Source organism: Pongo pygmaeus, chromosome 5, assembly GCF_028885625.2.
Source record: "Pongo pygmaeus isolate AG05252 chromosome 5, NHGRI_mPonPyg2-v2.0_pri, whole genome shotgun sequence".
NCBI lineage: Eukaryota > Metazoa > Chordata > Mammalia > Primates > Hominidae > Pongo > Pongo pygmaeus.
The window spans coordinates 56,662,497-56,687,482 of record NC_072378.2 but is presented as its reverse complement, the minus strand read 5'-3'; the positions used below and the strand labels follow the sequence as shown (position 1 = coordinate 56,687,482).

Genomic DNA, 24,986 nt, shown 5'->3' with positions numbered 1-24,986 from the left:
CAGGATGGTCTTGATCTCTTGACATCATGATCCACCCTCCTCAGCCTCCCAAAGGGCTGGGATTACAGGCGTGAGCCACCGTGCCCGGACAGAAGTCCTTTAAATTATTGTTATTGTAAGAACCACTGATAAGCATTAAAGTATTTTATTTGATTTTTTCTTTTTTCCATCCATTTCTTTATAATTTGAAAGAGGCTTTATTGAGCCCTGAAATTTCAAGAGGAATAAATGCAATTGCAAATATGAGATGATGTATGATTAATTCTTAGAATGGATAACATATCCTCTAAGTAAATAGAATCTCATTATTGCTTATGTAGGCTCAGTAGTCTCACTGGTATGGGGACTGATTATATTCATCTCTGATTTGAAGAGAATGGATGAGAAGAAACTTACCATGTATACAGGATATGAAGTCTAACTTTTATGGGTTGATGTCATGTAAACAGACTTTGACTTTAACAATATGGATTTGAATTGTTTGGGTCCACTTATATGTGGATTTTTTTCAATACATATAGTGAAAAATTTTTTTGGAGAGTTTTGACAGTTTTAAAAACTTGTGGATGAACCATGTTGCATAGAAATATTTTTTTAAAATAAAAAGTTATGCCATGAGTGCAAAAAATATATATAGATGTTAGTCTGTATTATTTACTATAATAAAAATTTAAAATTTATCACAACTTACATATACAAACATTTACAGAGCATACATAGTGCCATTTCCAGTTGAGATAAATGTAAACAAATGTAAAGATGCAATATTAAATCAAAATTGCCTAAAATTAACTGTAGTGCATATTGTATTACTATAATAATTTCATAGCCACCTCCTGTTGCTATTTTGGTGAGCTCAACTGTTGCAGGTATCAGCTTAAAATGCCATGTGATGCTAATCATCTCAATGGGAGCAGTTTGTCTTTCCAATAAATTGTGTATTACAGTAAAAAGTGATCTCAGCTGGGTGTGGTGGCTCAAGCCTGTAATCCCAGCATTTTGGGAGTTCAAGGTGGGCGGACCACTTGACCAAGCCCAGGAGTTTGAGACTAGCCTGGGTAGCATCGCAAAACCCCATCTCTACAAAACATACAAAAAATTAGCCAGATGTGGTGATGTGTGCCTAGTGCCAGCTACTTGGGAACCTGAGGTGGGGGGATCACCTGAGCCTGGGAGGTCGAGGCCCCATTCAGCAGAGATCACACCACTGTACTCCAGCCTGGGTGATAGAGTGAGTGAGACCATATCTCAAAGAAAAAGATCTCTTGTGGTTTTTGCGTATTTTTCATTGTTTAGTGCAATACTGTAAACTCTGAATAACATCATGAAATACATAGGAAGTGCCACTAGTGATTTTGGAAGTGCTCCCAAAAAGCAGAAAAAAAGTTGTGACATTATAAGAAAAGGTTTTATTGCTTGATATGTATACCATAGATTGAGGTCTGCTGCTGCAATTGCCCACCATTTTGAGATAATACAGTGTAAGGACCATTGTAAAAAAAAGAAAAGGAAATTTGTGAAACTGTTGCTGCAGCTATGCTGGCAGGTGCAAAAACTTTGTACTTTTTGCAAAATTCCTTTTTGTCTCATACTGAAAATTCAGCTTTTATGTGAATGCAGGATTGCTGTAAGAAAGGCATACTAATAGACACAAATATGATTTTTAAAAAGCAAAAATTTTTTTTGAGATGGAGTCTTGCTCTGTTGCCCAGGCTGGAGTGCAGTGGCACAATCTCAGCTCACTGCAACCTCCACCTCCCGGGGTCAAGCAATTCTCCTGCTTCAGCCTCCTGAGTAGCTGAGATTATAGGCATGTGCCACCATGCCTGGCTAATTTTTGTATTTTTAGTGAGACGGGGTTTCACCATGTTGGCCAGGCTGATCTTGAAGTCCCGACCTCAGGTGATCCACCCACCTCGGCCTCCCAAAGTGCTAGGATTACAGGTGTGAGCCACTGTGCCCGGCCTAAAAAGCAAAATTATTATATGACAAATTAAAGCAAAACAAAGATGAAGAATTTATCAGTTCTCCAGCTTTTTCAAACAAAAGCTGGAGAATGTAATGTCAGCAAAGGATGGTTTGATAATTTTAAAAACAGGTTTGGCTTAAAAATTGTCAAACACAGGAGAAGCAGCTTCTGCCAACAAAGCAGCAGCACAAGCATTTCCAGATGCCACTAAGAATCTCATTGAGGAGAAATGGATATCTTCATGAACAAATTTTTAATGCAGATAGAATTGTCCTACTCTGGAAGAAAGAAATGCCACAAAGGACATTTATTAGTAAGGAAGAGAAACAAGCCCCAGGATTTAAGTCAGGAAAGGATAGGCTGACTGTACTGTTTTGTACAAATGCAATTGGGTTTATAATCAGAACTTCCCTTATCTATAGAGCTGTTAACTCCCAAGCCTTGAAGGGAAGCTATACACACCAGCTGGCAGTCTTTTGGTTGTATAACAAGAAAGCCTGGATGAGAGAATGCTTTTTCTGGATTGGTTCCGTCAATGCTTTGTCCCTGAAATCAGGAAGTACATTGCTAGTAAGGGACTGCATTTTAAAGTTCTTTTGATATTAGACAATGCCTCCAGCCACCCAGAACCCCATGAGTTCAACACTGAAGACATCTGAATGGTCTACTTGCCCCCTAAGACAATGTATCTAATTCAGCCTCTAGATTGTATAATAAGGAGGACCTTTAAAGCTTATTACACATGGTATTGTATGGAAAGGTTGTCAATGCTATAGAAGAGAACCCCAGCAGAGAGAATGTCATGACAGTCTGGAAGAATTACACCACTGAAGATGCTATCATTGTTGTAGAAAAAGCCATGAAGCCTGAAACATAAAATTCTACTGGAGAAAACTGTGTCTAAATGTTGTATGTGATCTTATGACACAACCAATCAGGGAAATCACAAAAGAGATTGTGGATATGGCAAAACAAAACAAAACAAAAGGTGAAGGGACAAGGGTCCCAAGATATGGATCGTGGAAAGATTCAAGAGGTAACAGACACCAAATCAGAGGAATTAACAGAAGACAACTTGATGGTGATGAGTGCCTCCAAACCAGTGCCAGCCTGTGGGAAGAAGACAGAGAAGAAGCAGTGCCAGAAAACAAACTGACATTAGACAAGCTGGCAGAATGGTTCAGATTATTCAAGACTGCTTTTGACTTCTTTTACGGCATGGACACTTCTATGATATGGGTACTGACACTGAAGCAAATAGTGGAAGAAGGATTGCTGCCTTATAGGAACCTTTCTAGATAAATGAAAAGCAAAAAATCAGGCAGAAATTACAGTGTGCTTTCACAAAATTACACCCAGTGCGCCTGCCTTTCCTGCTTCCCCTTTTACCCTTTACATATCTGTCTCTGTCACCCCTTGAGACAGCAAGACCAACCCCTCCTCTTCTTCCTCCTCAGCCTACTTAACATGAAGATGATGAGGGTGAAGACCTTTATGATGATTCACTTCCACTTAATGAATAGTAGATATATTTTCTCTTCCATATTATCTTAATAACATTTGCTTTTCTCTAGTTTCTTTATTGTGATAGTATAGTATACAATACATATAACATGCAAAACACGTGTTAATTGACTGTTTATGTTATTGGTAATGCTTTCAGCCAAAACTAGGCTATTAGTAGTTACATTTTGGGGGAGTCAAAATTTAACCGTGGATTTTCAACTGTGCAACGGTTTGGCACCACTAACCCCTGTGTAGTTCAAGGGTCAACTGTATATAAAAATTGTGTGGTGGGTTAAAACTACTAAAATCTATTAAAGATAAGCAGATTTAATCATGACAGGCAGAGTGCTAAGAATTTTGTTCGGGAGGAGCCAAGATGGCCGAATGGGAACAGCTCCCGTCTACAGCTCCCAGCGTAAGCGACACAGAAGATGGGTGATTTCTGCATTTCCATCTGAGGTACTGTGTTCATCTCACTAGGGAGTGCCAGAGAGTGGGCACAGGTCAGTGGGTGATTGCACCGTGCGCCAGCCGAAGCAGGGGCGAGGCATTGCCTCACTCGGGAAGCGCAAGGGGTCAGGGAGTTCCCTTTCCAGGGGTGACAGACGGCACCTGGAAAATCGGGCCACTCCCACCCGAATACTGTGCTTTTCTGACGGGCTTAGGAAATGGTGCCCCAGGAGATTATAGCCCGCACCTGGCTCAGAGGGTCCTACGCCCACGGAGTCTCGCTGATTGCTAGCACAGCAGTCTGAGATCAAACAGCAAGTTGGCAGCGAGGCTGGGGGAGGGGCGCCCGCCATTGCCCAGGCTCGCTTAGGTAAACAAAGCAGCCTGGAAGTTTGAACTGGGTGGAGCCCACCACAGCTCAAGGAGGCCTGCCTGCCTCTGTAGGCTCCCCCTCTGGGGGCAGGGTACAGACAAACAAAAAGACAGCAGTAACCTCTGCAGACTTAAATGTCCCTGTCTGACAGCTTTGAGGAGAGCAGTGGTTCTCCCAGCACGCAGCTGGAGATCTGAGAACGGGCAGACTGCCTCCTCAAGTGGGTCCCTGACCCCTGACCCCCGAGCAGCCTAACTGGTAGGCACCCCCCAGCAGGGGCAGACTGACACCTCACACGGCCGGCCAGGTACTCCAACAGACCTGCAGCTGAGGGTCCTGTCTGTTAGAAGGAAAACTAACAGAAAGGACATCCACACCAAAAACCCATCTGTACATCACCATCATCAAAGACCAAAAGTAGATAAAACCACAAAGATGGGGAAAAAACAGCAGAAAAACTGGAAACTCTAAAAAGCAGAGTACCTCTCCTCCTCCAAAGGAACGCAGTTCCTCACCAGCAACAGAACAAAGCTGGATGGAGAATGACTTTGACGAGGTGAGAGAAGAAGGCTTCAGACGATCAAATTGCTCCGAGCTACGGGAGGATATTCAAACCAAAGGCAAAGAAATTGAAAACTTTGAAAAAAATTTAGAAGAATGTATAACTAGGATAACCAATACAGAGAAGTGCTGAAAGGAGCTGATGGAGCTGAAAACCAAGGCTCGAGAACTACGTGAAGAATGCAGAAGCCTCAGGAGCCGATGCGATCAAATGGAAGAAAGGGTATCAGCCCTGGAAGATGAAATGAATGAAATGAAGCGAGAAGGGAAGTTTAGAGAAAAAAGAATAAAAAGAAACGAGCAAAGCCTCCAAGAAATGTGGGACTATGTGAAAAGACCAAATCTACGTCTGATTGGTGTACCTGAAAGTGACGGGGAGAATGGAACCAAGTTGGAAAACACTCTGCAGGATATTATCCAGGAGAACTTCCCCAATCTAGCAAGGCAGGCCAACATTCAGATTCAGGAAATACAGAGAACCCCACAAAGATACTCCTCGAGAAGAGCAACTCCAAGACACATAATTGTCAGATTCACCAAAGTTGAAATGAAGGAAAAAATGTTAAGGGCAGCCAGAGAGAAAGACCGGGTTACCATCAAAGGGAAGCCCATCAGACTAACAGCGGATCTCTCGGCAGAAACCCTACAAGCCAGAAGAGAGTGGGGGCCAATATTCAACATTCTTAAAGAAAAGAATTTTCAACCCAGAATTTCATATCCAGCCAAACTAAGCTTCATAAGTGAAGGAGAAATAAAATACTTTACAGACAAGCAAATGCTGAGAGATTTTGTCACCACCATGCCTGCCCTAAAAGACCTCCTGAAGGAAGCGCTAAACATGGAAAGGCACAACCGGTACCAGCCACTGCAAAATCATGCCAAAATGTAAAGACCATCGAGACTAGGAAGAGACTGCATCAACTAACGAGCAAAATAACCAGCTAACATCATAATGACAGGATCAAATTCACACATAACAATACTAACTTTAAATGTAAATGGACTAAATGCTCCAATTAAAAAACACAGACTGGCAAATTGGATAAAGACTCAAGACCCATCAGTGTGCTGTATTCAGGAAACCCATCTCACGTGCAGAGACACACATAGGCTCAAAATAAAAGGATGGAGGAAGATCTACCAAGCAAATGGAAAACAAAAAAAGGCAGGGGTTGCAATCCTAGTCTCTGATAAAACAGACTTTGAACCAACAAAGATCAAAAGAGACAAAGAAGGCCATTATGTAATGGTAAAGGGATTAATTTAACAAGAAGAGCTAACTATCCTAAATATATATGCACCCAATACAGGAGCACCCAGATTGATAAAGCAAGTCCTGAGTGACCTACAAAGAGACTTAGACTCCCACACATTAATAATGGGAGACTTTAACACCCCACTGTCAACATTAGACAGATCAACGAGACAGAAAGTCAACAAGGATACCCAGGAATTGAACTCAGCTCTGCACCAAGCGGACCTAATAGACATCTACAGAACTCTCCAACACAAATCAACGGAATATACATTCTTTTCAGCACCACACCACACCTATTCCAAAATTGACCACATACTTGGAAGTAAAGCTCTCCTCAATAAATGTAAAAGAACAGAAATTATAACAAACTGTCTCTCAGATCACAGTGCAATCAAGCTAGAACTCAGGATTAAGAATCTCACTCAAAGCCGCTCAACTAGGTGGAAACTGAACAACCTGCTCCTGAATGACTACTGGGTACATAACGAAAGGAAGGCAGAAATAAAGATGTTCTTTGAAACCAATGAGAACCAAGACACAACATACCAGAATCTCTGGGATGCATTCAAAGCAGTGTGTAGAGGGAAATTTATAGCACTAAATGCCCAGAAGAGAAAGCAGGAAAGATCCAAAATTGACACCCTAACATCACAATTAAAAGAACTAGAAAAGCAAGAGCAAACACATTCAAAAGCTAGCAGAAGGCAAGAAATAACTAAAATCAGAGCAGAACTGAAGGAAATAGAGACAAAAAAAGCCCTTCAAAAAATTAATGAATCCAGGAGCTGATTTTTTGAAAGGATCAACAAAATTGATAGACTGCTAGCAAGATTAACAAAGAAAAAAAGAGAGAAGAATCAAATAGATGCAATAAAAAATGATAAAGGGGATATCACCACCAATCCCACAGAAATACAAACTACCATCAGAGAATAATACAAACACCTCTACGCAAATAAACTAGAAAATCTAGAAGAAATGGATAAATTCCTCAACACATACACCCTCCCAAGACTAAACCAGGAAGAAGTTGAATCTCTGAATAGACCGAGAACAGGAGCTGAAATTGTGGCAAAAATGAATAGCTTACCAACCAAAAAAAGTCCAGGACCAGATGGGTTCACAGCCGAATTCTACCAGAGGTACAAGGAGGAACTGGTACCATTCCTTCTGAAACTATTCCAATCAATAGAAAAAGAGGGAATCCTCCCTAACTCATTTTATGAGGCCAGCATCATCCTGATACCAAAGCCTGGCAGAGACACAACAAAAAAAGAGAATTTTAGACCAATATCCTTGATGAACATTGATGCAAAAATCCTCAATAAAATACTGGCAAACCGAATCCAGCAGCACATCAAAAAGCTTATCCACCATGATCAAGTGGGCTTCATCCCTGGGATGCAAGGCTGGTTCAATATACGCAAATCAATAAATGTAATCCAGCATATAAACAGAACCAAAGACAAAAACCACATGATTTTCTCAATAGATGCAGAAAAGGCCTTTGACAAAATTCAACAACCCTTCATGCTAAAAACTCTCAATAAATTAGGTATTGATGGGACGTATCTCAAAATAATAAGAGCTATCTATGACAAACCCACAGCCAATATCATACTGAATGGACAAAAACTGGAAGCATTCCCTTTGAAAACTGTCACAAGACAGGGATGCCCTCTCTCACCACTTCTATTCAACATAGTATTGGAAGTTCTGGCCAGGGCAATGAGGCAGGAGAAGGAAATCAAGGGTATTCAATTGGGAAAAGAGGAAGTCAAATTGTCCCTGTTTGCAGATGACATGATTGTATATCTAGAAAACCCCATTGTCTCAGCCCAAAATCTCCTTAAGCTGATAAGCAACTTCAGCAAAGTCTCAGGATACAAAATCAATGTACAAAAATCACAAGCATTCTTATACATCAATAACAGACAAACAGAGAGCCAAATCATGAGTGAAGTCCCATTCACAATTGCTTCAAAGAGAATAAAATACCTAGGAATCCAACTTACAAGGGATGTGAAGGACCTCTTCAAGGAGAACTACAAACCACTGCTCAAGGAAATAAAAGAGGATACAAACAAATGGAAGAACATTCCATGCTCATGGGTAGGAAGAATCAATATCGTGAAAATGGCCATCCTTCCCAAGGTAATTTACAGATTCAATGCCATCCCCATCAAGCTACCAATGACTTTCTTCACAGAATTGGAAAAAACTACTTTAAAGTTCATATGGAACCAAAAAAGAGCCCGTGTCGCCAAGTCAATCCTAAGCCTAAAGAACAAAGCTGGAGGCATCACACTACCTGACTTCAAACTATACTACAAGGCTACAGTAACCAAAACAGCATGGTACTGGTACCAAAACAGAGATATAGATCAATGGAACAGAACAAAGCCGTCAGAAATAATGCCACATATCTACAACTATCTGATCTTTGACAAACCTGAGAAAAACAAGAAATGGGGAAAGGATTCCCTATTTAATAAATGGTGCTGGGAAAACTGGCTAGCCATATGTAGAAAGCTGAAACTGGATCCCTTCCTTACACCTTATACAAAAATCAATTCAAGATGGACTAAAGACTTAAATGTTAGACCTAAAACCATGAAAAGCCTAGAAGAAAACCTAGGCATTGCCATTCAGGACATAGGCATGGCAAGGACTTCATGTCTAAAACACCAAAAGCAATGGCAACAAATGCCAAAATTGACAAATGGGATCTAATTAAACTAAAGAGCTTCTGCACAGCAAAAGAAACTACCATCAGAGTGAACAGGCAACCTACAAAATGGGAGAAAATTTTCGCAACCTACTCATCTGACAAAGGGCTAATATCCAGAATCTATAATGAACTCCAGCAAATTTACAAGAAAAAAACAAACAACCCCATCAAAAAGTGGGCGAAGGACATGAACAGACACTTCTCAAAAGAAGACATTTATGCAGCCAAAAAACACATGAAAAAATGCTCACCATCACTGGCCATCAGAGAAATGCAAATCAAAACCACAATGAGATACCATCTCACACCAGTTAGAATGGCAATCATTAAAAAGTCAGGAAACAATAGGTGCTGGAGAGGATGTGGAGAAATAGGAACACTTTTACACTGTTGGTGGGACTGTAAACTAGTTCAACCCTTGTGGAAGTCAGTGTGGCAACTCCTCAGGGATCTAGAACTAGAAATACCATTTGACCCAGCCATCCCATTACTGGGTATATACCCAAAGGACTATAAATCATGCTGCTATAAAGACACATGCACACGTATGTTTATTGCGGCATTATTCACAATAGCAAAGACTTGGAACCAACCCAAATGTCCAACAATGATAGACTGGATTAAGAAAATGTGGCACATATACACCATGGAATACTATGCAGCCATAAAAAATGATGAGTTCATGTCCTTTGTAGGGACATGGATGAAATTGGAAATCATCATTCTCAGTAAACTATCGCAAGAACAAAAAACCAAACACCGCATATTCTCACTCATAGGTGGGAATTGAACAATGAGAACACATGGACACAGGAAGGGGAACATCACACTTCGGGGACTGTTGTGGGGTGAGGGGAGGGGGGAGGGATAGCATTGGGGGATATACCTAATGCTAGATGACGAGTTAGTGGGTGCAGCGCACCAGCGTGGCACATGTATACATATGTAACTTACCTGCACATTGCACACATGTACCATAAACCCTAAAGTATAATAATAATAATGAGAATAATAATAATAAAAATTTTGTTCAAAGGTTATAGATTGGTGGAAAAATAATGTATATGTAATGATTTTTAAGCAGAGGCATAAAATGGATTATTTTAAAATTTAATTAGTAGATAATTTAAAACCCGGGATGACAATCCAAGCTTAACACCTATAATACAGATAGTTTTTAAGAGAGTCTCACTTATATATAAATAATTTAGATTTTTTATATATAATATAAAATATATGAGACTATGTAAATGAGAGTCTTGAAAATTATCTGTATTATGAATATATATTTATATAGAAATAATTGATATTCTCTTGAAAGGATCTGTATATTTATCTCTTGAAAAAAATATACACAGAACACTATTTCTCAAGCTCTGATCCACAGAGTACCTCAAAATTACTAGAAATGCCTATTAAAATTCAGTTTTCTGGGGGCCATTCTGCTCCTGATAAATCAAAATTTGGGGTCAAATCCCAAGAAACTAGATTTTTAACGGCAACTGCTTGTGAGTCTGATGTAAAGTTTAATAACTACTGATATAGGGACTTTGAGACAGGTAGATCAAAAAGAGGAATATGAACACAGTAGGAAGACAAAAGTTACCTACTGGAGGAGAGCAATTAGTTTTAGTGATATTGGTACAAGAAAATAATTCTGACATTTTAATATTTTTTAGACCATACATGCTTTAATATGTATTTCTCTGGTTAAATAAGCTTTGATGTTGTCATAAATGATAATATGAAATTATATTTCCAAATGGGTTCACTTTCCTTTGCTTATTTATAATATTTTGTGTTTTGTTTATTGACAAAAATAACAAAAACAAATCTATTTTGTAAAACAAAAATACATCTATATGCAATTGAAGAGGACTAAACTTGCTTATATGAGAGAGGCAAATCCTTACAAAGATAGAAATTAGATAACTTAAATTTATGAGTTTTATTATACCTTCAATTTTAATGAAATTTTTAGGTTATTCTTCCAGATTTAAAAAATTTTATGTAATAGACAAAAGTAACAATCTGTAATTATAGATCTAATATATTACCATTTTTTGTTTTAGAAAAGTTCTATGACTGTGGGAAAATGGGGGAAATGGTGCCTGGGAAAGCTGATTTTGCCAAATGTCAAATTCCTAGCTCTCCTGTGAAAGAAAGTGCTCCTTAAACACAGCATTATCTTTCCCTGAGCAATATGAATGCCTTTGTCCAACACAGTGTACTTAGCAATATGTGAAAATTATCTGCAAGAATAACCTCCCAAGACATGAAAACTTAGCAAATATGTTACACAGGGAGGTCATAGCAGGGAGGTGTATTAAGATCTCCCCAGCATTGATTTCTGAGTCTGCAGTATAATTCTTTCCAGTTGTTCTAGTTCTCTTACCAAATGATAGCCACAACCTTTGATATCTTTACTTTTTTATTTTGAAAGACCAACGCTTAACAGTAATTTCTTGAATGATTTAAATGTGAGGAAAATAACTCTTAGACATTTTTTGAGAACTTTTTAAGATAAGAAATTTGTGTGGGCCAACTTTTCATTTGTTTGTTATTATGTATTGTATATTTGATTACATTTTATTAGTTTTATCTAATCCTTTTATTCATTATTTATCACTTCTTACATGTATTTATTTACTTAGTTTATCTTAAGTACTCAAAAAGTGTAGAAGTTGTGTTGTAAATTTGAGTCTGCTTTCACTTACCCAAATTCCATTCCCATTCCCAGCAGTAACAATTGTTACTCATTTAATGAGATTATGTCTGGACTTTTTCTTTACAAATACATAAGAACATACATGATTTTTTTAAACAACAAATTGGATCCACTGAAACTTTTATTTAACTTTGTAATATGAACATTTACCATAAAAGGTTATAAGACAATATAAAATCTATCTCATTTCATTTATAGCATAGCTATAAATCAATCTAATCTCTCTTATTAATGTTTTTTATATATATATATTTTTTTCTGCATACTTAGGCAATATTTTCCCTGAGGGATATATCCCTGTAAGTGTGACTACTGGTTTAAAATATAAACTATGGTTTATTCCTGAATTTAAGTAGAAATGTCTAGTGTTTCACCAAATCTGATGTTTAAAATGGGTTTCTGATTGATTCAGACTTTGGTTTCAAATATTAGTTCTATTTTTAGATTATTGGGAGTTTTCACAAATATTGCATGATAAATTTTTAATAATGAATCTTTTGAGGTGATTTTGTGTGTTTCTCTTCTAAATTGTTAATATGGGAATGTCATTAGTATAGTATATTATACGGATATATTTCTTTATATTGGACATTTCTTGCATGCTGAGACAAACCCTACTTAGCCATGCTCTACTTTTGTTCTGACACACTGCTATATTTATCTTACTAGCCTTATAGTAAGTCCATTTGCATTTATTTTAACAGATTACATCAGCTTGTAGATTTCTTTTTTAGGTATTATTATTGACTTAGTAGCTTCATAATTTGAATTTAGATGATCATCCTTTTAATGCCTTGGAGGAATTTAAATTACATAGAAACTATTTGGTCCTCAGATATTAGACAATATTTCTGTGGTAGGCAAAATATGACAACTCCATCCTCTCCCCAAAGATAGCCATAATTTAATCCCTGGAACCTGATACTTTCCACAGCAAAGAGATTTTGTGGATGTGATTAAAGTTAATGTCCTTGAGATGGAAATTTTATTCCAGATTATCTAAGGAGGCCCAATCTAATCATGAGTAATTGAAAGTGGAAAAATACAGAGCAGGAATGGGGCAAAAAGATGTGACTGAAGAAGGACCTGACCCATTTGAAGATAGAGAAAATGAAGGATAGATTCCTTGGGGCTGTAAACCAAGGAGTGTAGTCCCCCCTGGAAGCTGGAAATAGACTTCAAGTTTACAGCCGGTAAGAAAATGGCTACCTTGGTCCTACAGCTGCAAGAAACAGAATTCTGCCAATAACCTGAATGCACAGGAAGCAGATTCTTTCCGAGAGACTCCAGAAAGGAGTGCAGCATTGCTGACTCTTGGAATTTAGCCCTGTGAGACCCATGCTGTACTTCTGACCCACAGAACTGTAAGATAATAAATATGTGTTGCTTTAATGCACTAAATATGTGGTAATTGGTTATGGATCAATAGAAAACATTTAATTTTTTTACTTTAATCAATGCTTATTTGTCTATCAATTGTTTCATTATTTTTATAAGAAAATGGGATTTACATTATATAAACATAAAATTCACAATGGGCTGTGTTATGCAATAACTAGTATAGAGATTTAGATGGAATAGCATACACATTTCAAAAATATGAGGTTATAAATAAGATATGGAAGATATTAGATTAGATACAATTTTAAATACCTAGTTATTTTTATCATATAAATTAAGTTTAAAAATTCACTTATTAGTGCGTTTTCTTTATCAAACTAATTTCATTTTTTATTTGGTGGGGATGGTTAATGGTGCTTTAAAATATTTTGGTATGATTACCTCTATTATATATAAAATTAAAAAAAAATAGTAGAATTTTCCGGTTTCTCTGGAAAAGATTTAACTTCTATTTTAACTTCTATTCAGCACCAAGTTAAAGTTTCTAAAGTTAAAAAGGGTCTTTGAAAAATTCACTTTTAGTTTTCTTCTTAATGAGAAATTGACCATAATTTGTTTTGAGTTATGTAGTAACAAAAAGTGTACCCCAAAAATGTGGTAGGTACTTTTCAGGCTTTCAGAGATCACAGCCCATTTTAGAACAACTCTGGTATTATTTTGGAACTTTCTCTTTCAAAATGGAATTGATTTTAAGTTTTACGTATGTCTATCAAAATGGAATTGATTTTAAGTTTTACATATGTCTATACATACATGCTTGTTTGTTTGTTTGTTTGTTTTTTAACACATCCGTATTTCATATGCATTTCACTTACTGATATGAAGGGGCAGGTGGTTTTTCTGGACCTTTGGGCTCTGGTGGCTACATGACTTTCCCACCATGTGACAGGGGTCCCAGATCTCTTAATCCTTTCCCTTCCTCTCCAGATAGTCGTCGTCCTTGTCTGAGTTTTCGGGTTTGTTATTTTAATTTGCTAAGAATTTGTGATTTTGTCTTGTCCTGGAAAAGGATGCTTTTGCAACGTAACATTGTTCAGACTATTTTATTGGTTTTATAAAAATGTAGAAATGCCTTTAGGTGTGGAAAAGAAATGCCAGTTACTGCAGTAGCCTTTAAAATGGCCTCCAAATGGCTTTTCCTTCCTATGATATCTTTGTTCTCTTTTTTTGTAGCCTATAAGGTGAAACTGGTGACACTTTCTGCTTTATTATAAACATGAGTAGCCTATATTTATTGGCTAAAGTATTTTCTACTTAAATTGTTTATCTTTGGGTAATTTGGGTCCAGTCCCAAGTGGGCCCTTGTCTACAGGCCAGGGTGAATAAGTTCATCCAACGTTCTTAGATTTTTTTTTTCCTTAAAGATTAATTACAGCATAATATGGGAATAGAAAACTAGTCATTTCCTTATCAAGGGTTTATTGCAAGTACTTGTATATTGGTTTCTTTTAGGTCTGGCATCTGTGATTGTAAGTTACTTCTCCCTATAGTTGCCTTACCACAGAATAATCTGTTGTAAATCATTCATAATGGCCTGCCAGTTACTGTGGGAAAAAAAAATAATTGAAAAACATTGCAGAGTTCAACTACAAATATATTTAATACTCTTGGTCATCTTTTTCTGAACAAATAGTGATGAATTATTTAAAATATTTAAAAAGCAAAAGTCATAATAGTATTACTCTGTAATCAAGATCAGCCAAACATGAAAAGGAAAGGTATTGAATGGGGGGCAATGCCGACTTGTTGGCGCCCCCGAATGGGGGACTTTAGATTGCTAGCATCATCCTACATATAATGGACATTTTTGGAAATGCAAGTAGGGAAAGGCAAGGTAGAAAGGCAAAAAGATAAAAAAATAAAAAGAAAAAAGAAAAAGCCTTACAATGGAGAAAGAGGACAAAATGTAGAGACATGGCAAAAAATTGACTTCAAGTATTTCACAACTTTCAAAGGTCAGGGAGGAGCTGTGAAGAGACAGTTATAAAAATTTGTTCATTGTTGTGCCAGCACTGAGCTAAATATTTGTGAAAGCTAATTGATAGAATGTACCAACTCTATGAGATAGGTCTTATTATTTCCCGACAAAGAAAACTGGGATTCAGAGATTTTACAGTTTAAATAACTGGCCTGGAGTGGATCTGCTATTAGGACATGGGCTGGCTGACTCCAGCATCTATTTTTTTAGCTGCTTCATACGGCTTCTACTATGCTCTTTACTGATAATCAGATGGGAATCTTTTTAGTTAATGAGAAAGATACTTTCAACATGTGAATTTTTTCTTCATTGAATCTTTAAGAATGAATAAATCACTTCTTGATATAATGAAGAAAACATGTAATATACTTCTGATATTTTGATAACTGGATATTAAATATCTCTACCATTGTGTAGAAAGGTAGATAATTTGATATAAAAATACCATTAATAGTTTAGATCTTTTTTAGTGAATTGAAAATATAGCATTACTTAAAAGCAAATTTGATCTAAAATGGTCCAATTTCATGGATAAGTAAATACATTCATTACATATGGGGAGTATACTGTGATATTTTGTGTTTTCTAAGTAATATTGTCATAGACACATTCCCTTCATTACAAAATATTCTCTAGGAAATAGAAGTCAAACCCTTTATTCTAAAGTATGTATTTCTATTCTTAACAACTTGTTTGTTGTACAGCAGTGGTTTAAATGGTTACAGAGAAGCTTCTAGAACAATTTTTTTGTGTCAACATTCTTTAACCACAACATTATGCAGGATTTTCTGGTTGACTTTCTGCTCTTCCTCAAACCCAAACTGAAATCACAGAAGTAGATGAAATATGTCCACTTACTGTTACTTGTTTCTGTCTTTACTTGGACATTGTAGCAGTTGCCTGAACCCAAAACCACAGCGAAATAGAAAATAGTCTCCTTGGAAACACATTTGCTCTATAAAATAATTGTCACTAAATACTTTGCAATCAACAAACTGTTAACTTTCAAATGCTTTTGGATAATATTACTGCTAACGTAAAATTAGCAAAGTTTAGTCAATTTCAATACACATATTGGGAGCCCAGGAAAATACTACCTTGGAGAATTTTATTAACTAATATAGCTGTGAATGATTTCAGTTTCCCTGGTTAACCTCTCCCTCAATAAGCTGGTATTCTGTGCATGCTTGTGGTATTATTATATTAGTTTTGCCAAGAATTCCTTAGATAAATCAGGCCTATGTTTTGTTTTTGATATCTTGTAGTTTTTATATATTTTTACTTGGTATTTGTAAAAGAAGTAATAATTCTTGGCATAATTGGACATAGAAAATCTATTAGGACTTCTTGGACATACATATCTATGAAATGTATGTAAATTTTTGGCCAGTTTTAGAGGATGAACAAAAAGAAAAGGAATTTTTTTTTATAATCTGGAATCTCCCCCAAATAATCTTAGTATCAGATATATTGAAATAATGTAAGATTTGTGGCTATGTTCTACTACAGACCAAGCTCAGTATTAGAATGTCTCAGATAAGAGGGTGTCAAATCAAATCCAAGGAGTAAACAGTGGGGAAATGGGCTCTCAAGGGCTTTGAGGAGGTGGAAGCCAAGGTGCTGTTCGTGGAAACCTGGGTATAACTGTTTTCTCCAGGGAAAGGATGTGAACTTGCTAACACTGGGATTGTCTTCAGGATATCTGTAACTAATTCTGCTAACATCACAGACTGTGTAAGGGCACAGGGACTTGAATAGTGATGAAAACTTTAAATAATAAAAGACTAGTAAGAAATTCAGATTCTCAGGTCTGACACTGTCACCGGTAATCACATGTGCCCGTTAGGAATTCTGGGGGCCAAGGTTATCACATTGACAGAACTGTACCAGTTTTCCAGCATAGAACAATGTATAGCCACCTTCCTTCTGAGAAGAATTTACACATGTATTTTAGTTAAATTCAGAACTTGATCTCAACTTTTAGTGAATTTTCATATGTGTGTGGGTATTTGAATGGGAGGAGGTCACAGGGTGGTTTCACACCAAATTATGGTTCATTCAAATGGAGGCCCTTATTTTGAATAATGTTTATCTTAATTCATTGCATTAAGAATACACATTTTCTGCCTAAGAAGGTACAATTCATTTTATATTCATAACTCAGTGATTTTACTTTTACTTTATGTTTTAGAGTGCTTATTAGGTGTACTGTGATCGTGTTTTATATTGTTACTTTAAGGTATTTTTGTTGTTTTCATATTATTCTCTACTTATGTTTATAAAGGCTTGTCTTTGCAACTAGATTGTGAGTCCCTTGTTGATAGTCATTGCTCACATACCATTTTTGTTCTCTGCAAAGGGTATAGTGAAGTGGCAAACTGAATTGAGCTGAATAGAACCAAACTGAATTCCAATGTATGATTTAAGTTCAGATTTGAAAACTAGAACTATGTGTTTATGTCTTGCCCTATAATTGTGATTAGCACATTGATCAATAAAGGTTGTATTTATAAACTCAGGGTGTGAAAATAAAGATAATGGCAGATTCTCCCTGCAATAGAAGAAGACACTTGATCTCATTGGCAATGGCAGCTCTAGCACCTGCTGTGATTTACTGAAGAGTACTGCTTTCCTTTGGAAGGTCTGCTAGTGCAGAGGATTTTCAAAGTCATACGGATGTGACCCAATTTTCTTGTCTTTCAGTGTCAATACATTTGTATAAATATAAATGTTGTTAACAATTTCAGCTCAAATGTCACCAAAATAGGTGCTAAGAAAATGGAATAAAAAGCAAAAATTGATTAGTACAATCACTGTTTTGCATGATAAATGATCATTTTGGGTAAATGCATCAAAAGGCAGACAATAGAACTGTTCTGCAAGCAATAAATGTGCTAAATTTATTCTTAACTTGATAGAATTAACATTAATTTTTTTCTGAATGTTGCTAGAGATATGTGCATATGAGTTCAGCCATGTGAAAGAGTGACCTGTACTTCTTTATATCTCTTCACAAACTGTGGTCTTCATATTCATGATTGCATCAGTAAGGGAGTTATTAAGAGAAAAGATTGCCATTTTTTATATGAATATTTAGGTTCTTGGGTATTTCAAGGCTCAGGTTGGAGGAAATCATTTAGTTAAATTAATTTTTAACTAAGGTGGTGAGACTGAGGGCTTGCGGAACTGTTGCACTAAATCAGAGCTTATATCATTTAACAGATTTTCTTGTATGATTCATTAGAAGTAATACAAGAATGTGTTCAAATGAAACATCATTTTAATTTTATCACTCATGTGTTGGGGTGCGAGAACTGAGATGAATTTTCTCATAGTTTCTGTTTCAAAAAGCCTTTATTTAAAGCTCTAAATATCAGTAGTATTCATATAATGCTATAGCTCATAAATTGTCTTTTCCATATTGGATTATTACAAATAGCAATATTATAATATGTATACATTTGAAAATATGTGTTATTTACCAGTTAAAATTCCAATTGTGACTGTTTCTTCTTTAATGATAAAGTCTTCAAGTTTTTATAAGTTAAAAATCTATTGTATTTGTTTTTAGGGAATCCCAGGATTTCCTGGAAACCGAGGATTAATGGGCCAAAAGGTAAGTATTCATGAAAATTAGCTTTGGGCCTGGATCTGTTCATTTAATGCATTGTTGTCTACAATAAAATACAGTTTTACATTTGTGGTAACAGTTAATTTTTCAAATATTGTATAATTTTAGAAGCCGTTGTTTTGGCTTTACAAATTTGTATATATTGTTTTATGGTTGTTTTATATAGATAATATTAATTTAGATTTACATTATATGCTTCCTCCTTTACTTTGTTACTTTTCAACTTTGTTCTCTAAGATAATCATGGCATAATTTACTTCTTTAGACTTAATTTACTTAACTATATTTTTGAGTGTCTTTTTAGTTTAGTACAGATATCTTGGTAATAAACTTTGTTTTTATTTAATTACAAACTTCTTTATTTTGCTCTTGTTTTGAAGGACAGTTTTGTAGACTATACAACTCAAGGTTGACAATTCTTTTCTCTTAGTAAATTGAAGATTTTCTTCTGTGGTTTTTTTGGCTTTCATTGTTAACTTTGAAAAATCTGCTGTCATTCTAATTATCATTCTTTTGTAAGTGATCTGTCTCTTTCTTTTGGAACCTTTTAAGGTATTTTATTTGTTTTTAGTGCTCTTCAAATTCACTACAATATATCTAGATATGGATATCTCTTTATTCATCTTGCTGGAAATTCAGTTTGCTTCTTTGCTCTGTGGAATTATTTCCAGTAGTTCTGGAAAGAATCAGCCATTATCTCCATATGACCTCTGCTCCATTCTCTGTTTCTGGAATTCTGGTTAGGCCTTTTTTTTATTTCTTCTAATTTTATGCTCTACATCTCTTTTTAGCATTACCTACCATATTTCCATATTTTTGGTTGTCTTACATTCTGGGTAAATGTTTTAGATATACCTCATAGTTTACTTATTCTTTATTGTGTCTAATCTGTTAGAATGATCAATTGATATTTTTTTAAAAATGATAAACACTCATAATTTTCACTTTTAGAGTTTATAATTTTTTAAAGCACAACTTTTTGTTCTTGAAGTCTCTTGTTACATTTTCAGTACTAATAGTCTTTCATGATTCTGTTTTTTTAATTTAAAAAAACCTCCTATCTAGTTCTAAATTCTGTTTCTAACAATTCTGATATCTGCAGTTTATTATTTATTATTCTCATTCCTGTAGCTTGCTGTCTCTTGTTTCTACATTGTTTATCATGAGCTCATTGCTTCATCTTAATTTAGAGGGTGTCCTGTCAGCCTAACTGGGAAATGAAGACCTGCCTCTTGCTGGTAGCCATGGATACCATTTCAGCCCCCTTTGAAAGTCCTGAGTCATCATAGGTATTGAAGATTCCTGCTTCCTTCCCATGGCTGGCGAGTGTTCAGTTTCCCAAGAGCTGAAGATCCACCCTCAGATACTTCCACTTTTCTTGGCTCCTACAATTCTGTCTCTGGCACGGTTTCTGTATAGTTCAAATTCTCATCATTATAGCCCCAACTCAAAGTATATTTCATTAAAATGAGAGATCTTTGAATACCTCTCCTACTTCTTGGAAGACCAGCACTCTCTCACAAAGGATGTTCCTTCTAGGATTTTTGTTCTGGACTTAGAGGACCTAGTCAGCCACAACCCTGGAAGTTGAAGTCTAGCGCTGTTATATTTTTACTCTATTTTTCTTTATTAATTTATGTTCACTATCATATTTCTTAAACTCTATGATAAATAGGAAAATTTTTCACCCGATTTTTATTTCTGTTGTTTACCTTACCAACTCCATCTAAGCTGCTAGGTCTTCCTTTGAAAGAATGGCAAATGTCACTACAAATGTCATAATAAAAATATTGACAGTAAATCCTCAGACTCTATGCCAAGGTCTTTAAGGCCTCGCTCCTTCCTTACAGTAGTGGAAGAGAAAGCAGAAAAAGTTGAGCTGATTGATATTCAATTGTCATTCCATTGAGCTTTGGCAGAAACTTTCTTGAAATAAATTGATAACTTACAATTTATAATTTCTTTAATATTTGATTTTTTAGGGAGAAATTGGGCCTCCAGGACAGCAAGGAAAAAAAGGAGCCCCAGGGATGCCTGTATGTTGATGTCATTATTATCAAAGTGTTTGCAGTATTGCTACTACCTACTAGGAATTCATATTCAAGAGTTCATAAAAATATAGGGGATATAGCAATAAAATATTTGAGGTCCATGAATTCCATTCAGTTGTATGAAACATATTATGTCTATGTGCATTTTTCTAAAAGAGTAAAGATTTCTTCAGTTTCTCAAAAAGTTGGCCACCCAAAAAAACATCAGGGACCCTAACTGTAGATAAATTAGAAAACATATATTCTAGCTATTAATTCAAAAATACTAAGTACCATTAAGTCTAAATCTCAGTGATTTTTTTGTTTTAAATTAAATTTACAAACATATTACACTAATGGGAAAGAATATGTATAGAAGACATAGTATGGGAAGGTCCTAAAACAGAGTAAATTATTTTAGAATTTTCAAGAGTTCAGATGGCTTATGACACTGATTCAAAATTATGAAAATTCATGTGTGCAAGAATCCCCCCCAAATTTTAAGTTTATTGCTAGAAGTGATGTCAATTTTAATATATGAATCAAATTGTCTGTTATAGGTTCATATTGAGATTATATTTTCTAATGATATAATGACTTTTTAATCCCTTTTCCTTTGTAAAGTGTGTTAAATATGTATAATAGTATTTAAAGTAGAATCTAAATTAAATCAAGTCCTAATTGAAAGAGTAGTTATCATTTTTTATTTTGAATCATATGATTAAAGATACAGCCATTTTGTACCTTGAAGAAAGATTATCCAGAGAGTTTGTTAGAATGTAACTCTTTAAAAATATTGTTCAAGATAATAGAATTCTAAGTAATGTTAATCAGGACAACATCTATGAAGACACCTAATTCTTAGCCATCCTAACAAAAGAAAAAGTGTAGAAAAAATTGTTTTGCTTCATATTTTTCTTTTACTAGCTCTCCATTTTCTCTATTTGTAGTTTTTGTAAGCAATAGAATTATAAGCACTCTGGTAGCCTTCATGCTATCTTGCATAGTATGATTTTTTACTTTTATTATCCTTTGTGGATGTATGGTGGAGTAATTTTCTAAATGTTGTATTATATTTTCAGATCTGTATTATAATTTAGTGAATTAATTATGAGAATGTGTAACTTGGAAATTGATTTAATATTTTTTAATAATCTTCTCTAAGTTACTCTTGAAATTCCTTTTTAAAATTGCAGGGTTTAATGGGAAGCAATGGCTCACCAGGTCAGCCTGGAACACCAGGATCTAAGGTAAATATGATAAAATTAACAAGATTGGGAACTTGGTATAATCACAGTGGCCATTTATTACTTTGATGAAAATTTTACTACTACCTTGATTGTATTTGAAATGTGGTTTTTATTCTATGAAAAAAAATCACTTGTAAGAATTAAATCTGCAAAGGCTCAGCATAAGAAACAGGCTAAAGTAAAGCTCATCCTGTTATGTTGGAAAGGGTCCAGAATCTCCTGCTGCTCAGCCCCCTTCTCCCTTTTTGGTATCTTGGTGTCTAGTATTGAGAAATACTAGAGCTCTATGGAGCTCAGTGCCAAAACCACCAGTCTAGAGCATTCATAGTTATGAATAAGAATGTCTCTTACAATATCAGTTTTCTAGTCTTCTTTTTGGTATTTTTATTTAGTGGAATGTATATAGAGTGCCTTGTAAATTATACTAGTTCTGTGAGTAAGAGCATATTATCTTTACTTTTAGATTTTAAATAAGTAAGGCAAGCTTGACAAATATATTTAGGATATGAGGTTGGTTATTCTCAAGGTAGAACTGAAACTCTTTGAATGTCATTATTTGACCATTTTCTGGCTATATATAATCCTGTGGTACGAGAACTATTTTGTTTTCTTGGTTAACCAGAGGATCAGACAAAACACTCAGAAAACTGTTCCCAACTATTTTGCAAATAGATTCTAGGACAACCTTCCAAAAGGAAGTGAGGAATTGCTATTTTGGAAGCATTCAACCTTTGACTAAGCATTGCCTCAGGGGAATAGACCCTGGCGTATGAGTAGATGACCTAATCTATTTTACTTTTAATTTCTAAAGTATTTAGAAAAGAGAGAGAAAAAAAAGACATGGGATCCCAATAATGAGAAAAGGTAGTTGCTCTTCCATCAGTGGTAGACCCTTGTGGATCCTTGGAGTATTGTGGGCTCCAGCAGCTATAGGTACACACAGAGTTGGTATAATATATTGGAATGACTGAGCTTGCTAAGCAGGTCTCCACAGTTTCTCAAGGTCATTTTGTAAGAAAATACCCCTTATTAACTGGTGCACAATGGGCTCTCTCATTGTCTTTTGGATTCTCTAATTCTTAAGAATGCAGCCTAAAATTTCATCACCTTTTTTTTTTTTTATTAGATACACCAAACTGTTGACTCACACTGTGTTGAAGGTCAATTGTATCTGTTGGACTTTCCGTAAAAGGTTTTAGAACAATGTGTGCTGTCTACCACTTAAGCAGATTCTGCTTATTTGGCTGGGTAGGCCAGTGAGGATTTCCAGTATCACAGTTTGTTTTATTTTTACATGAATTACTCTAAAGTTGGTTGTCTGCATCTTGTGCTTGTACAATTATTTTGTTAAAAATAGATCTAAGAAGTTAAAATTACACATAATAAAAATATACATAATCTTTTCAATGAAATATTTTAATTTTTTTCTTGCAGTATATTAGGTGTTGGAAACTTTTTCTGAAAAGGGACAGAAAGTAAATATTTCAGGCTTAGAGAGCCATACAAGTCTTTGTTGTAACTACTCAATTTTGCCATCATAGTGCAAAATTGGCTACAGGCAATACCTAATCAAATGGGTATGGGGTGTGGCTGTGTTCTGATTAAACTTTAAGAACTTGCATTGGGCTGGATTTAACCCATGGGTCATAGTGTACTGACCTCTGTATTTGTTTCTTTCTGCTAGTTTTGTCAACTTATGTTTGTGGCTTGTGCTGTCAATATCACTGATAGAAGTTCTAGGGTGAGACAAAAACGTATTCAGTAGGGCAGAGATAAGGCTGAAACTGAGGCAGATCTTTAGAAAACCTCTAATTTATATTATAATACTTAAAAATAGCTGTGGAAACATTTATAAGCCTATTTAACTATACTATGTTTTGGTTTTAAAAAACATTATCTGCCCTTTACTTGTTATGTATCCAAAGGAATATAAATCATTCTATTACAAAGATACAAGCACACATATGTTCATTGCAGCACTATTCACAATAGAAAAGACGTGGAATGAACCCAAATGCCCATCAGTGATAGACTGGAAAAAGAACCATGGAATATTATGCAGCCATAAAAAAGAACGAGATCATGTCCTTTGCAGGGATATGGATACAGCTGGAAGTCATTATCCTCAGCAATCTAATGCAGGAACAGAAAACCAAACACCACACGTTCTCACTTATAAGTGGGAGCTGAACAATGAGAACACATGGACACAGGGAGAGGAACAACACACACTTTGGTACTGTTAGTGGGGGAGGGAGGTTGGGAGTGGAAGAGCATCATAAAAAATAGCTAATGCATGCTGGGCTTAATACCTAGGTGATGGGTTGATAAGTGTAGCAAACCACCGTGGCACATGTTTACCTATGTAACAAACCTGCACGTCCTGCACATATAACCCAGAACTTAAAAAGATAATAATTATCTAAATAATATTAAGATATATTAGCTTTATCGAGTCAGATAACTTTCAACAAATCTCATGTCTGTGAATTTCAGTTTAATAACTTATAAAATTAGAAATTTTAAGGAATCATTCATTATTCTGTGGTTCAATAACAGTTATGTGCTAAATGCTTTAATTAAATCTAATGTGATCTTCACGTGTTTCTTACCATGAGCAGCCTACGAAACTTTTTTAAAAGCTGAAAATGGCATTGGTTTGCTTCACTGATCAGTAAACCCAAGTTGGTTGTGGGTAATTATTGTGTTCTCCTTCTAGGTGTCACACCAACCTGCTTAATTATGGGCTTTTGCCAGACATTGGGTTGTGATTTCAGGTATCAAAGTATTCGAAAACCAGAACTACATTTGACAATCTCTCCTTATTAGCCAGAAGACTTGTTTTCTCTTTCTCTATCCACTTTTCCTTTTCTGTATTACATTCTTTGCCCTGTCAACTTAGCCTTGTACTCCAAGTTTCCATCTGTTAGAAAGAACTGCACTGGAATCCTGAAGAAGCACAAACTAAACATTTTCTGATTCACACTTCTTCAAAAAAAGCCATTGTGCATTTGAAGTTACTTTTCTTTCCTTCAGTTGCATACTGAAGATGAGTCCTACTGAGAAAGTGAGACAGGATAATGATGAGGATCTCAGCCCGGAGGATGCTGTTAAAGTACA

The 24,986-nt window shown here is 35.6% G+C and overlaps 1 protein-coding gene across 3 annotated transcripts in view; it reads left to right on the top strand.

Annotated features, from left to right (window-relative positions):
* COL21A1 (collagen type XXI alpha 1 chain) overlaps positions 1-24,986 on the top strand; it is a 204,565-nt gene that overhangs the window by 165,036 nt on the left and 14,543 nt on the right. For all 3 annotated transcript variants that reach the window (XM_054493049.2, XM_054493050.2, XM_063666271.1), the window contains 3 exons: positions 18,527-18,571; positions 20,569-20,622; positions 21,813-21,866. In XM_054493049.2, coding sequence (XP_054349024.2) covers positions 18,527-18,571; positions 20,569-20,622; positions 21,813-21,866 — 153 coding nt within the window. The remainder of the gene's footprint in view (positions 1-18,526; positions 18,572-20,568; positions 20,623-21,812; positions 21,867-24,986) is intronic.